The 12,264-nt window shown below is 45.3% G+C and overlaps 1 protein-coding gene across 5 annotated transcripts in view; it reads left to right on the top strand.

Annotated features, from left to right (window-relative positions):
* Positions 1–12,264, top strand: part of PTPN3 (protein tyrosine phosphatase non-receptor type 3) — a 121,226-nt gene that overhangs the window by 72,808 nt on the left and 36,154 nt on the right. For 4 of the 5 annotated variants that reach the window (XM_030919136.1, XM_030919134.1, XM_030919137.1 and 1 more), the window contains 2 exons: positions 3,122–3,256; positions 5,370–5,546. In XM_030919136.1, coding sequence (XP_030774996.1) covers positions 3,122–3,256; positions 5,370–5,546 — 312 coding nt within the window. The remainder of the gene's footprint in view (positions 1–3,121; positions 3,257–5,369; positions 5,547–12,264) is intronic. The other variant, XM_030919135.1, reaches the window with a different exon arrangement.

The raw sequence follows: 12,264 nt of genomic DNA, 5'->3' as shown, positions 1-12,264 counted from the left end.
TACTCTGTCACCCAGGCTGGAGTGCAGTGGTGCCATCTTGGCTCCCTGCAACCTCCACCTCCCGGGTTCAAGCGATTCTTTTGCCTCAGCCTCCCAAGTAGCTAGGATTACAGGAGCACACCACCACGCCTGGCTGATTTTTGTACTTTTAGTAGAGACAGGGTTTCACCATGTTGGCCAGCCTGGTCTCGAACTCCTGACCTCAGGTGATCCACCCACCTTGGCCTCCCAAAGTTCTGGGATTACAGGCATGAGCCACTGTGCCCAGCCTATTCTTACTTTTTTTTTTTTTTTTTTTTTGAGACTGTCTCACTCTGTCGCCCAGGCTGCAGTGCAGTGGCATGATCTCAGCTCACTGCAACCTCTGTCTCTTGGGTTCAAGGAATTCTCCTACCTCAGCCTCCCAAGTAGCTGGAATTACAGGTGCCCACCACCAAGCCCAGCTGATTTTTGCATGTTTAGTAGAGATGGGGTTTCACCACACTGGGCAGGCTGGTCTCGAACTCCTGACCTCAGGTGGTTCGCCTGCCTCGGCCTCCCAAAGTGCTGGGATAACAAGCGTGAGCCACCGTGCCCAGCCATAATTTCTAAATCATTTGTTGGTTTTTCAAAATTGTTTTCGTGATTTGTTGTTGATGTGGCTATTACTAAAAATGAGACCCATGTCTGAGCCATTATCTATCTGATATGTGGAACTGCATCAGACTGTTCCAGTTACTTTCCTGATACATTGATAATCATTAGGGAACTTGTAGACTGAATAAATAGCTAATTTTTGTTACTATCAGTGATACTATTTATGGTGCTAAATGCTCTCTCTCAGCTTCTGATGAACCAAGAGCGAATGTATTAAGTTTTTAGCTCTTATAATACTGTTTAGTATTTTTATACATTCAGAAGCTCTACTGTTGAACAAGCCATGAAAATAACTTATTGGATTATATCATTGACTTAGATTGGACCTGATCCTCAGGCCAGATGAGAGAAGGAATGGGGAGGCAATTGAAAGCATGCCCTCTGTTGTGAGCTGCCTGGGTTCAAATCCTGCCTCTGTCACTTGAGCTTTAATTTGTTGCTTCTATTTCTTCATCTGTAAAGCTTTGTCATCTGCATGCATCCAATGCCAGCAGGGCTGGGTTCTGGTCTTGTATTGTGGCACAAGAAAATACCCCTATTTTGGTGACTGAAGGCAACACCCATTCTATTATATCTCATGATTTTGTGAGTCAGGAATCCCAGAAGGGGTTGGCCAGATGCCTCTTCTGCTCTGTGTGGTATAGATCGGGATTTCTCAGTGAATGTGGCCAGAGGATCCAAGACAACTTTTCTTGCATACCTGGTGTCTGGATGGAATGGTTGGAAGGCTAGACTCACCTGGACTCCTTAGCATCCCCATCTGGATGCTCCAGGAGGGTAGTTGAATTTCTTACATGGACACTCAGGGTTCCAGGAGCCAAAGGCAGAACCATTCAGCCTTCTTAAGGGTGAGACCTGGCACTGGCACAGCGACTCTGTTGCTGAAAGCAGTCACAAGCCAACCCAGATGCAAGACTCAAAGAACTTCAGTCATCTTTAATCTGCCACAGGGGATCATTTGGGTTGGGAGGATGGCTTGGGAGGACAAGTCAGCAGTTCTTTAATTACCTGTACCAGCTTCAGCATACTGGTGAATTTCAAGTCTCATTACCTCCATTTTACAGATGAGGAAACTGAGGCTTAGAAGGGTCACATGACTTGCCCAGCCCCTAGAGATACAGCTACACATCTGCTTATTGGGCCTTCTGAAAGGTTCCACATAAAAAGAAATTTGTTGGGTTATTTTCCAAGCTTATAGGACAATGGAACACTTTTTTTTCAGAGTCCCTATTAATAACCCATGACACATTAAACCTTGGAGTCGGGCAGCTTGCTCCCCGTGTTTGGATCCTGTGCTCTTCATCACGGGCAGTGTGGTTTCTGATGTAGGCCTGCCTCAGAGGAAAGAGTCTCCCAGTGGTGCTGTTGTGAGCATTTGGTCAGGGTGACAACAGCATTTCTTAATGTGAATTAGTACATGATGTGCTACAGGGCGTTTCATATTGTTTATGTTCTTTTGTTTGTTCTTTGTTCTGTTTTGTTTTGTTGGTTGGTTGATGTCACGCCACAAGGAAATACGTAGAATGTTTTTATAAGACATTAAAACCTAGTTTAAAATTTAGAGATGCCAGAATGCTTTATTCTCTCAAATAATTCATTCTCTGAGGGGTCTAGATAGCTAAGATTTAAATTCTCTAGGTATAAATAAAATTCAAAAGTAACCTTCAGGGTAGCACATTTCAAAGAACATAGCTTGAAACTGTATTTCCTTTTTTGTTTTTTTTTTTTTTTGAGACAGAGTCTTACTCTGTTTCCCAGACTGGAGTGCAGTAGTGCGATCTTTGCTCACTGCAACCTCTGTCTCAGGGATTCAAGGGGTTCTCGTGCCTCAGCCTCCGAAGTAGCTGGAATTACAGGCATGCACCTCTACACCTGACTAATTTTTATATTTTTAGTAGAGATAGGGTTTTGCCATGTTGGCCAGGCTGGTCTTGAACTCCTGACCTCAAGTGATCCACCCACCTCAGCCTCCCAAAATGCTGGGATTATAGGCATGAACCACTGTGCCCAGCTTGAAGCTACTTTCTAAGCACATTTTCAGTTTCTCTCTTGAAGAGTTACCAGTAATTTATGGTGACAGCTCCTGCCAGCTAGGATGATGAAGAGCACCTGAAAAGGTGGTTAATATTTTTACTTAGGCCAGTGTGAATAAAATAAGAATTCCTTGAAATCACTTGAGCTGTATTTCTGTGTGATCCTGGAATTCCTTCTAATCTGGTTAGGTTTGGTTATATTCTGGAAACAGCTTTGTTGCTTGAGTAGTGAGGACAAGAAAGGATTTTCACCAGAAGAAAAGAAATCACATAAGGAAATTCCAGGACAGACAGGAATCACTTTTGAGCTGTCTCCCTCTACTCCCCATAACCTTGGCGTTAACCTGCCATCCGTCAGACAAGAAGCATGTGTAGACTGTTTCACACATGCAGTAATTTCTTTCCTGTTGAACATGTCAGTGTAGAAAGTGAACCTGCATCTGGTTTTTCAGGTCGGTAAATAACCAATATTGCAAAAAGGTGATTGGCGGGATGGTGTGGAACCCAGCCATGCGGAGATCCTTATCAGTGGAGCACTTAGAAACCAAGAGTCTGCCTTCTCGTTCCCCTCCCATTACTCCCAACTGGTATGTCCTCCTTTTTTTTTGTACTACCCAACAGTAGACACTTTATCTCTTTTAAAAATAAAAACTCAACTTATAAAGTCCTAAAGATAGATGACCTACAATCAGAGTTTACATTTGCATTTTAGGCTCTTGGCAGAAGTAACTGTTTTCATGAAGTACACAAATGTAGCTAAATGTTTTCCATCGTGTATAATGCTGAGATGCTCTTTTTAAAAAAACGTATTAGATCTAAATAATTTGGGAAACTCTAGCCTGCTGAAAGGCCTCCTTTGGAATCACAGCACATATTAGCATATTAAACACTCTGGGACATCCTGTGATAAAGAAGTATGGTTGACTTTACTTAATTCATGTTGTCCATTAATATCCCACAAAATAAACATTGGGGAAAACTAATGCAGGTACGTGATGTCAGTGATGTAAGGATGTATGACCTTCAGCAGCAGAAGCAAATGCACATCAGGAAGTAGCCAGCCAACTTAAAAAGAATGAGCTCAGCTTAAAAGGAAATAGGTGGTCAGGGCACTGGGTTTGTAGCCGAAAGACCTAAACTCAGGTTTTGGCCCTTCTGTTAATTAACAAATCTCTTTACCTCTGTAGCCTCAGTTTCCCCATCTCTTAAAAAGATTATAAAAACTACCGCAAATGAAATAACAATGTACAAATACGTAGTAAGCTTTTAGAAGAGTCAGGTGGAATTATCATTATCTTAGTATAATGGTCCCCAAAGACATCACACCATTTTTGTGAATGCCTCCAAAAAGGCTAGGGGCCAGAAGGGGAAACCTAGCAAGGAAACATTGCCCCCAGCTCCACACTGGAGTAAGAGTGCGTGGCTGTAAATACCTGAGCCAGGATCTGCTAAGCCTAAGAGAAACTGGGAGACAGGCAGACAGAGGAGATGCTGTGCTGGGCCTGCTAGGGAAGGACTCTTCACTGGGAGCCTAATGCTCTGGGAAGGAAGGGACAATGACAGTACTTAGTGTTAGAAATCAGGACATGACTGAATAGATTTGCTTCTTGGTTTCCAGCATTTAGATACCTCATTCTAAAGAGGTAAATCTATGCTATCATACAGCAGCTTAATTTATCTGAAAATCTCATTGGCAGCAATGCCAGGGGCCCAGAGAGCCCAGGACGGGATCCAGGGGAACAGCGGGGTTAGATGTTGCCACACTCGTGGCCTGGAGCTCTTGTAGTTATTTATAGGTCCTCTCCTGAGGAGTCACAAGAGCCTTTTTACTTCTGCTTTGGACACAGCATTATTGATTATCCAGGCCCAGGGGGATTGCAAATCATGGAGACCCTGACAGTCCTAAGGAGAAATGGCTAACAAAGAAAGGGAAGATGGAAAAACTGTGAGGGAAAATAGAACTTAGAAAGCTCGGCAGCCTGGGATCCCCGGCTGCAGGAGCTGACGCCCAGGTGCCACACTGGATGCCCTGAGAACACGGCCTCATTGGATTCATTCTCAGGAGCAGGTAAGTACAGCCAAGGCCCAGAGAGGTGATGTGCCTTGCCCGAGGTCACATGCCTACTGCTGCTGTTGGAGGACAGGCCAGTGTTTATGTGCCCATCTAATGCACATAAACGGGTTTAATAAGGGATATATCTTAAAAAGCAAACATTTTCTCTTGGATCAAGTGAAATTCACGTGAAGGGATGTCGCTGCAATATGGTTGGAGTTTTGCTGAGAAATGTAGTTTGGCTTCTAAACCTTTAGTTTGCATTGTTCAAATTAATCAGAAAAAATCTCTGAATAGCAGTCCTTACGGCCTATTTATGTCTTGAGAGCTTGAGTCCTCCTGGAAGAATAACTTACCCTTAAGTCAATACCTGTCACTTCCCAAAGGGCATAAACCCATCTAATTCTGCCTGTTTATACAGCTGAGGCTACTGTTCTGGGAGCCACCACTTGACTGAGAGCGTTAGGGATCGGTGTCACCCTTGGTGCCTTCTGCTGGGGTAGTAATGGGTTAACCGGCTCTGAATGTCAGCCTCCGCCAAGGAAGGCATCCTTAGAAAGGTCAGGGCAGAGGTCCACTGGTGTCTAATTAAATTTTTAAGTGGAATTTGCTTTGAACACTTTGCACTCAACGTTTTTCCCACCCAGGCGAAGTCCTCGGCTCCGGCACGAAGTTCGAAAGCCACGCCACTCTTCTGCAGATAACCTTGCAAATGAAATGACCTACATCACGGAAACGGAAGATGTGTTTTACACGTACAAGGGCTCTCTGGCCCCCCAAGACAGCGATTCTGAAGTTTCTCAGAACCGAAGCCCGCACCAAGAGTAAGGAACTTGTGTTGTTTTATTGCTGGGTATCTGCTTTTTGGCTGTTGCAGAATTTGCTCAGGTCCAGATTGCCATTTGAGAGGAACCAAGAGCTGGTGCCTGCAGCCAGCTCCCAAGGGTGCCCTCTGCCAGGATAAGAACATAAATCAGACTCTACCTTTTCACCCGGAAGACAGTCTGTGTGCCTGGGGTCTACAGCTTGTACTTCTTTTTGTCCACAACAAAGACTTTCTACTCGCTAAGTACATGTTAGTTTCTTGAATTAGTCTCCTCTCCAGCTCACGAGCAAAGCTCTTTTAAATCATTCCGTATTCTACAGGTACAGACTCTAGGGACGTGTTAACTCTGATTTTTCTAGATTAATAAAGCTTTACCATCACATGATTTCAAATCATTGGAAATATGCTTGCTTCTAAAAGCCTTCTCTGAACAACAGGGTTCTGAGGGGTTTTGTTTTCAATTAATAGGTAGTATAAAGAAACAAACATGTTAGAATATCTCTAATTTTCTTTGACAAATTTTTGTTGGATTTTTATGTCCTACTTCCCCTCTCGCCTCCCCCCGCCATGTGACAGAGTTCCCTCATAGCTCAAGGCCAGAAAAAATGTCTGTCCTGAAAGACTGGTTGAGTGCTTTTGTTTTTCAATAGGATACATTTAACCCATTTGTTTCCCTTTTTGCCTTGGTTACCAGGGAGTTCAGAGCTGCACATTAGGCTCATTGTATTCACTTTCCTCAGCCCAGATTTCTTATGTAGTACTTTCTCTTCCTCCTTTGCCTTGGTTATATAGGTCTTTTTTTTTTTTTTTCTTATTTTAATGGATTCATAGTTACATATCTGTACATTTTGGGGTAAACTCGCAAATCATTTTTTTAAGTAGGGAAGGCATAGATTATAGACTAGGTTAAAGCATGATAGTAAAGTATCAACTGTTAGGAAGTCAACCATAGTCATCGGGCATCTATTCTGTTAAGCCTCATACTAAGTCTAAAATACAGAAAGATAATGCCCCCCTAACAGCCGAGGATTAGCAAGCAGGCACTTTAGTCAATCTATACATTTTTTACCACTGTAGCTAGTAGGCTGAAAGCATCAAATGCATTCTGATTGTACTCCAGGCATTCGCAGGTGAATTGCAAATCTCCTTCCCATTTATGTGTGAGGCTGCTACCTCTCCTCTATCCTTGCCCAGAGCAAACATGGTTTCCAGTTTATCTGTGTTCTTAACACCTCTGGTTAAATAATCCCTGTGTTCATTCTTTCCTTGTGACCTGAGCCTGGATGATGCTTTTGCTAAATGGTTACTATCTCTTGTTCCAACTTGCAGCCTGCTGCCCCTTTGTCAGGGCTACAGTGGATGATTGTGAGTTCCTTTGTGTGACTTTGTAGCTTTTCAAATCACAAGCACATCTATAAATACAAGGCAGGAGTGCAGGCATGTGTGACTAGAGCCGTATTGAGTTTGCAGTGGGGCTCTGTGCCTTGGCAAAAGGAGAAAACGGTTTAGGGAACTGTTCGAGGGTTCTGGGAAGCCCACTCAAGCCTGCTGCGTCAGAGCTTCCTGCGGTGGTTTGCAGTCCCATCACAGAATTTTACAGCATCTAGACCTTTGCTGTCCAGTACAGCAGGCACCAGCCGCAGGTGTCTATTCAGATTTAAATTAATTAAAATAATAGAAATGTAAGCATTCAGTTCCTCAGTCACACAAGCCTCCTTTGAAGTGCTTGACAGCCACACAGGAGTGGTGGCCTCCATCTTGGACAGCACAGATACAGCCCATTCCCATCATTGCAGAAAGTGTTGCCAGCAGCACGCATCTAGACTAACAGGTTTATTACATCATTCATTTAAAGGGGAGTGAACCCCTAGAATATCTACAAGTGAAAAGTGCGTTTTTCAAACAGAATTCATGTGGGAATAGGTTTGGAATCATCACCTTGCTTGCAGTCTGGGCGCTCCACACCACTCACCCAGCTGCTCATCTGTGGCATGAGGCGGGTGGGTAGCCTCTGAGCGCCCTCATAGCCCAGCACCCTCTGTGTCTTTATGCAATCAGTGCCAGGTGGGGAGGGATGCATTCTGTCCAATGACATGTGGACGCTTTAGAGGGCTTGCATTCATTCCCGAGTCCAGGGGTACCCTTTCTACATCCTTGGCTGGTCGTTGAGGGGAACACCAGAGCAAATTAGAGAAGTTATTTCAGGAGCCTCCAGGCCAGCTGGGCAAATAGCACATTATCAGCCTGCGCTGCCACACTCCAGGGCTCTGTCGCTTTGGTGAAAGGAGAAGGGGGGCTTAGGGAACAGTATGTGTCCTACATCAGATTTTCCTCCTGTGGTCTGCAGTCCCATCACGGAGCATCTAGACCTTTGTAGTCCAGTACAGGAGCCACCAGCTCCATAGGACTATTTACAGTTCAGTTCATTAAAATTAAATAAGATTTAAAATTCGCTCCCTTAAGCACTGTTTGATGTAAGTGATTTCTGGCCCTGCTCGTTCCTACACATTGCACAGTGATTCTTCTTGAAACCCCTTTTTGAGACCTCGTAAAATGTGTCATCTTGGGGCACTTCTTACCTTGCACCTAAATGTTAAGAACAGCAAATAACGGTGGTTCAAAGGCAGGCTTCCTTGCAGGGTTTTGCCAGGTGTACTGACAATAGATGTGTCAGGCGGTCAAGTTAGTGACTGTCCTCTGCAAGTGGGGTGAGCAGCTAGAAAAGCAGCCCCTACCACCGCTATTAGGTAGGAGACCTCTTCCTGCTGCTGGGAAGCCACTTCGTGCTGGGTCTTCAGAGGAGGCTGGCCCTCCTGAGGGTCTGGGGACCGCCATTGCCCCAAGTAAGAAGTACAGACTGGTCTGTACTTGGTGAGAGGAAAAAACCTGTTCGTTCGTTTCTGTGAGTATTTGCAAAATGTTTAAGAAATGTTTGACATGTTTTATACAGCAGATTTGTGTTAAGAGGCAAAAAGAAGCATTCTGTTAGAGAAATCAGATGAATAATATCACAGACAGTGAGGAGGGTTCCTTTTAAGAAGAAGAATTAAGTGTGATGTTCCGTACTCCTTTAAAAGAGAAGAAAGAGAAAGAACGAAAAAGAGCGGTTAGATTTGGCTGTAAACCCAGAATGGCGCAGCTCAGGCTGCCTGAGTGCCATCTTAGCGGATGAGTCACTAGCTGGTTTGTTCCATATTTATAGCAGCACAGCAAAGTTGATGATTATAGTTACGAATCCTTGGCAGTTTGCTTTGTGCCCAAGTAGGCTGCACTCTTTTGTTGCTCCCAAGGTTCTATCAACCATTGTGTGTTCCTTTCCCTGCTTCCGAGTGAAGACCAAATTCTGCAGAGAAGTAAGTTTCCTTCATGGCAGAAATGAAAAACCTACCACTCTCCACCGAAATAAAAGGGAGAGGATGTTCCCTAAAGAAAGAGACATGCAGAACAGAAACTGGGGGAAACACGTTGTAGAGCAGTTCAGAGCTGTACTAGAGAAACTTTCCGGTTGCTATTTTATCACAGTTGTCTCGATGGGTCACCAACATGACACCCTCCGAGTGGATGGGGCTTCATGCCTGCATAACTTTTTGCTATTTGCCTCTTTCCTTAGAGCCTGCCTTCTTCCATGGGATGTGGGGCAGCCATGGCTTTTTATTTCAAAAATTCTGTGCCAGCCAGGCGTAGTGGCTTACGCCAGTAATCCTAATACTTCAGGAGGTCATGCTGGGCAGATTGCTTGATCCCAAGAGTTCAAAACCGGCCTGGGCAACATGGCAAAACCCCATTTCTACAAAACATACAAAAATTAGCTGGGCACAATGTTGTCTGCCTGTTGTCCTAGCTACTCAGGAGGCAAAGGTGAGAGAAACACTTGAGCCCAGGAGGTCGAGGCTGCAGTGAGCTGTGGTCACACCACTGCACTCCAAGCTTGGCATTGGAGTGAGACCTTGTCTCAAAAATAAAAATAAAAACTTCTGTTCATTGGAAGGAACCTAGGGGATTCCCCTTCTTCAGCTTTGGCGGCAGTGTAGGAATTCCCCCAACCCTACTGTGGGTCCCCCCAGGCCTGAGCTCCCTGCCAGCAATGAAGAGTCCCTTATAGTGCAGCAGTGTGCTCTGTCATTAGGTAACCCAGGTGCCCACCGTTCTTCCCAAGCTGTGCTGGAAGCCTTCTTGACACTGACCCAGCATCAAGCTTCCTGTCTTGAACTCTCAGGATAACACAGATGGTGTCTGTTCCCAGTTCCACCTGCCAGCCTTGGTTACTGTTCCTTCAGCTAGACAATTCCAATGTAGTCACTTTCCACCCATCACCCTCGTAACCACCATTCTCCAAGTGCAGGTGAGCCCTTCTAGAGGGTGGCACCAGATCTGAATGTGGAGGAAGGATCTGCATACCATTCTACATGTCCCTCTCAGAGGACACCAGGCAGAGACAGGGTTTTGTTCAGAGTGTTTATGTCCCTTTTCCGTGAACCTTGCCTTCTTGTTTGGGCCCACTTGCATGTGGACGTCTAAAATACCTGAAACCCAGCATGATCCAGTCTCAGCTACTCATGTTGGTGTCCAGCTCATGGCTGTTCCTGTGTTTTGGTAAGGGGAGGCCATTGTTTCAATACTACCTGGTTTGCACCCATTGGAAACATCAGTCATCCCTCACTCCTTCTTTTCTTTCACTGTCCTTACGCCATTTCTCATCTTGTTGATTCTACCTCCCAGACATCTCTTGTGTTTGATTCCTCCGCCATCCCCACTGCACTGCCCCCATGCAGCCACCATCGTCTCTTTGCACAGTCTAGCTCAGTCGTGTCCAAACCGTCCCCCTATCTTTGGTATCACCTCCTTCCACACCATGCTTCACAAGAATAGCAAATTTATCATTCTGAAATACACATCCAAGAATGTCACTCCCTGCTTAAATACCTTTTATCTGCTTTTTCAACATTTCCTGCCTTTACCTGTGCTGCTGCTTTTGTTTGTTTGTTATAATCAATGTTTTGCCAGAATGCCCTCTTTTTCCCACTTAACTACCTGTTCAATCTCCTATTAATTCATCTTTCAAACTCAAGCTCAAGTGCACCTGCTCCAGGAAGCCTCTCCTGGCCTCACATGGTACCCTAGACATCTGAGCATCTCCACTGTAGCATGATAATATTATTACTTGGTTAATTGTATTTCTTCTCCTGTGGACAATGAATTCTTTGAGGGCAGGGATAGTGCCCTATTCACCTCTCCTTCCTTAAAACCTGACATGGGTATTTGGCATTTAATAGACATTCAATGACTGGATGGATGGATGGATGGATGGATGGATGGATGGATGGATGGATGGTGGATGGGTGGGTGGATGGATGGGTGGGTGGGTGGGTGGGTGGATGGATGGATGGATGGATGGATGGATGGATGGACGGATGGACGGATGGGCGGACAAATGGTTAGATGAAACTGGATGGGAACCCGGGATACAAACTCCTAAGTTTTCACAATGGGATGCCCCCTCTGCCACTTCCACACCATGTGTCCGTATCACATGAGCAACATCACACCATATTTATCTGTACCCCAAGAACTCAAACATATTTACTTTGACAAGTTTCGTAACTGTCACCTGTGAACAGGACTATGTGGTAGGTGCCCCTGCAGGACATCTGTCAATGAGAAATTCCCCTCAGAGGATTCAGGGATGAATTGACTGAGGTTTAGCAAGTGCTTTCTTGCCGATGAGGTGTCTGATATCTGTAGGGGAAGCCTAGTCAGATTCATGATCTGTTGTTCCAGCAGGAAAGAGACTGTGAGCTCAGAAAGCACCGTACCTGAACCATATCCCTTCTGCCACTTTGATCTTGTGCCCTTGGCATTTATTACAGCCCCAGATGAGCTGTTTCCTGTGGAGACTGTCTCCATGTCATAACAATGTGTATGGGAAGACAGTCTTCTTTCTGTCACTCAAGGACTCTTATGTAAGGAGCCATGTGGGACATTTCTCCAGGAATTTTATTCAGAAAAAACTGCCCTCTGGGGGAACTGGTATGCGTTCCTCTAGCGCCATGCTATTCCAGCTGTGGCCACAGGCCAGCAGCTGCAGCACCTGAGAGCTGGTCGGAATGCAGAATCTCAGACCCACACAGGCCGGCCGAATCATACTCTGCATTCAGCAGGACCCCAGCTGATTTGTGTGCACAGCACATTCTCAGAAGCTCTGATCTTGCAGATGCTGAGAACCATTTAACCCGCCTTCTCTTTGCACCTGAGCTTCCAGATTTCTGAGTAAATTCCTTGCTCTTTTAGCGTAACTCACCCAGTCACCTCAGGCGATCCTCTTGGTACCTTGCCAAGAAGTTTTATTCTTCATTCACTCAGCATTTCAGTTGAGCACTCCCTGTGTGCCTGGTCCTGTGTTCCGAGCACTAGGAGAGGAACAGAAAGAGCACGAGGGTCTCCTGACCTTGAGAAGCTCCCAAAACAGGGCCCCTGTTCCTTCACACTACAATCTGAGAGCAGGACTTTGCCCCCTTTCACAGGCGGGGGGGTGGGGAGGTCTTTGTAATTCTCCAGGGTTTCGGGAGAGCTTCTTGGGGAGTGTTTCTTTCATGGGTGTGTTTCTTTCTGATGCCTGCTGCCTTTACAGTTCGGAAGCATGTGTTTTCTGGAGGGGGAATACTTGTTTGTCTGCCTGATGGTGAGTCTGTGTCTCACATTTCTCTGTCTCTGCCCCT

The sequence above is a fragment of the Rhinopithecus roxellana genome, chromosome 16 (assembly GCF_007565055.1).
Source record: "Rhinopithecus roxellana isolate Shanxi Qingling chromosome 16, ASM756505v1, whole genome shotgun sequence".
Classification (NCBI taxonomy): Eukaryota; Metazoa; Chordata; class Mammalia; order Primates; family Cercopithecidae; genus Rhinopithecus; species Rhinopithecus roxellana.
Note: the sequence above shows the minus strand (reverse complement) of the source record. Positions and strands in the feature narration are given on the sequence as shown.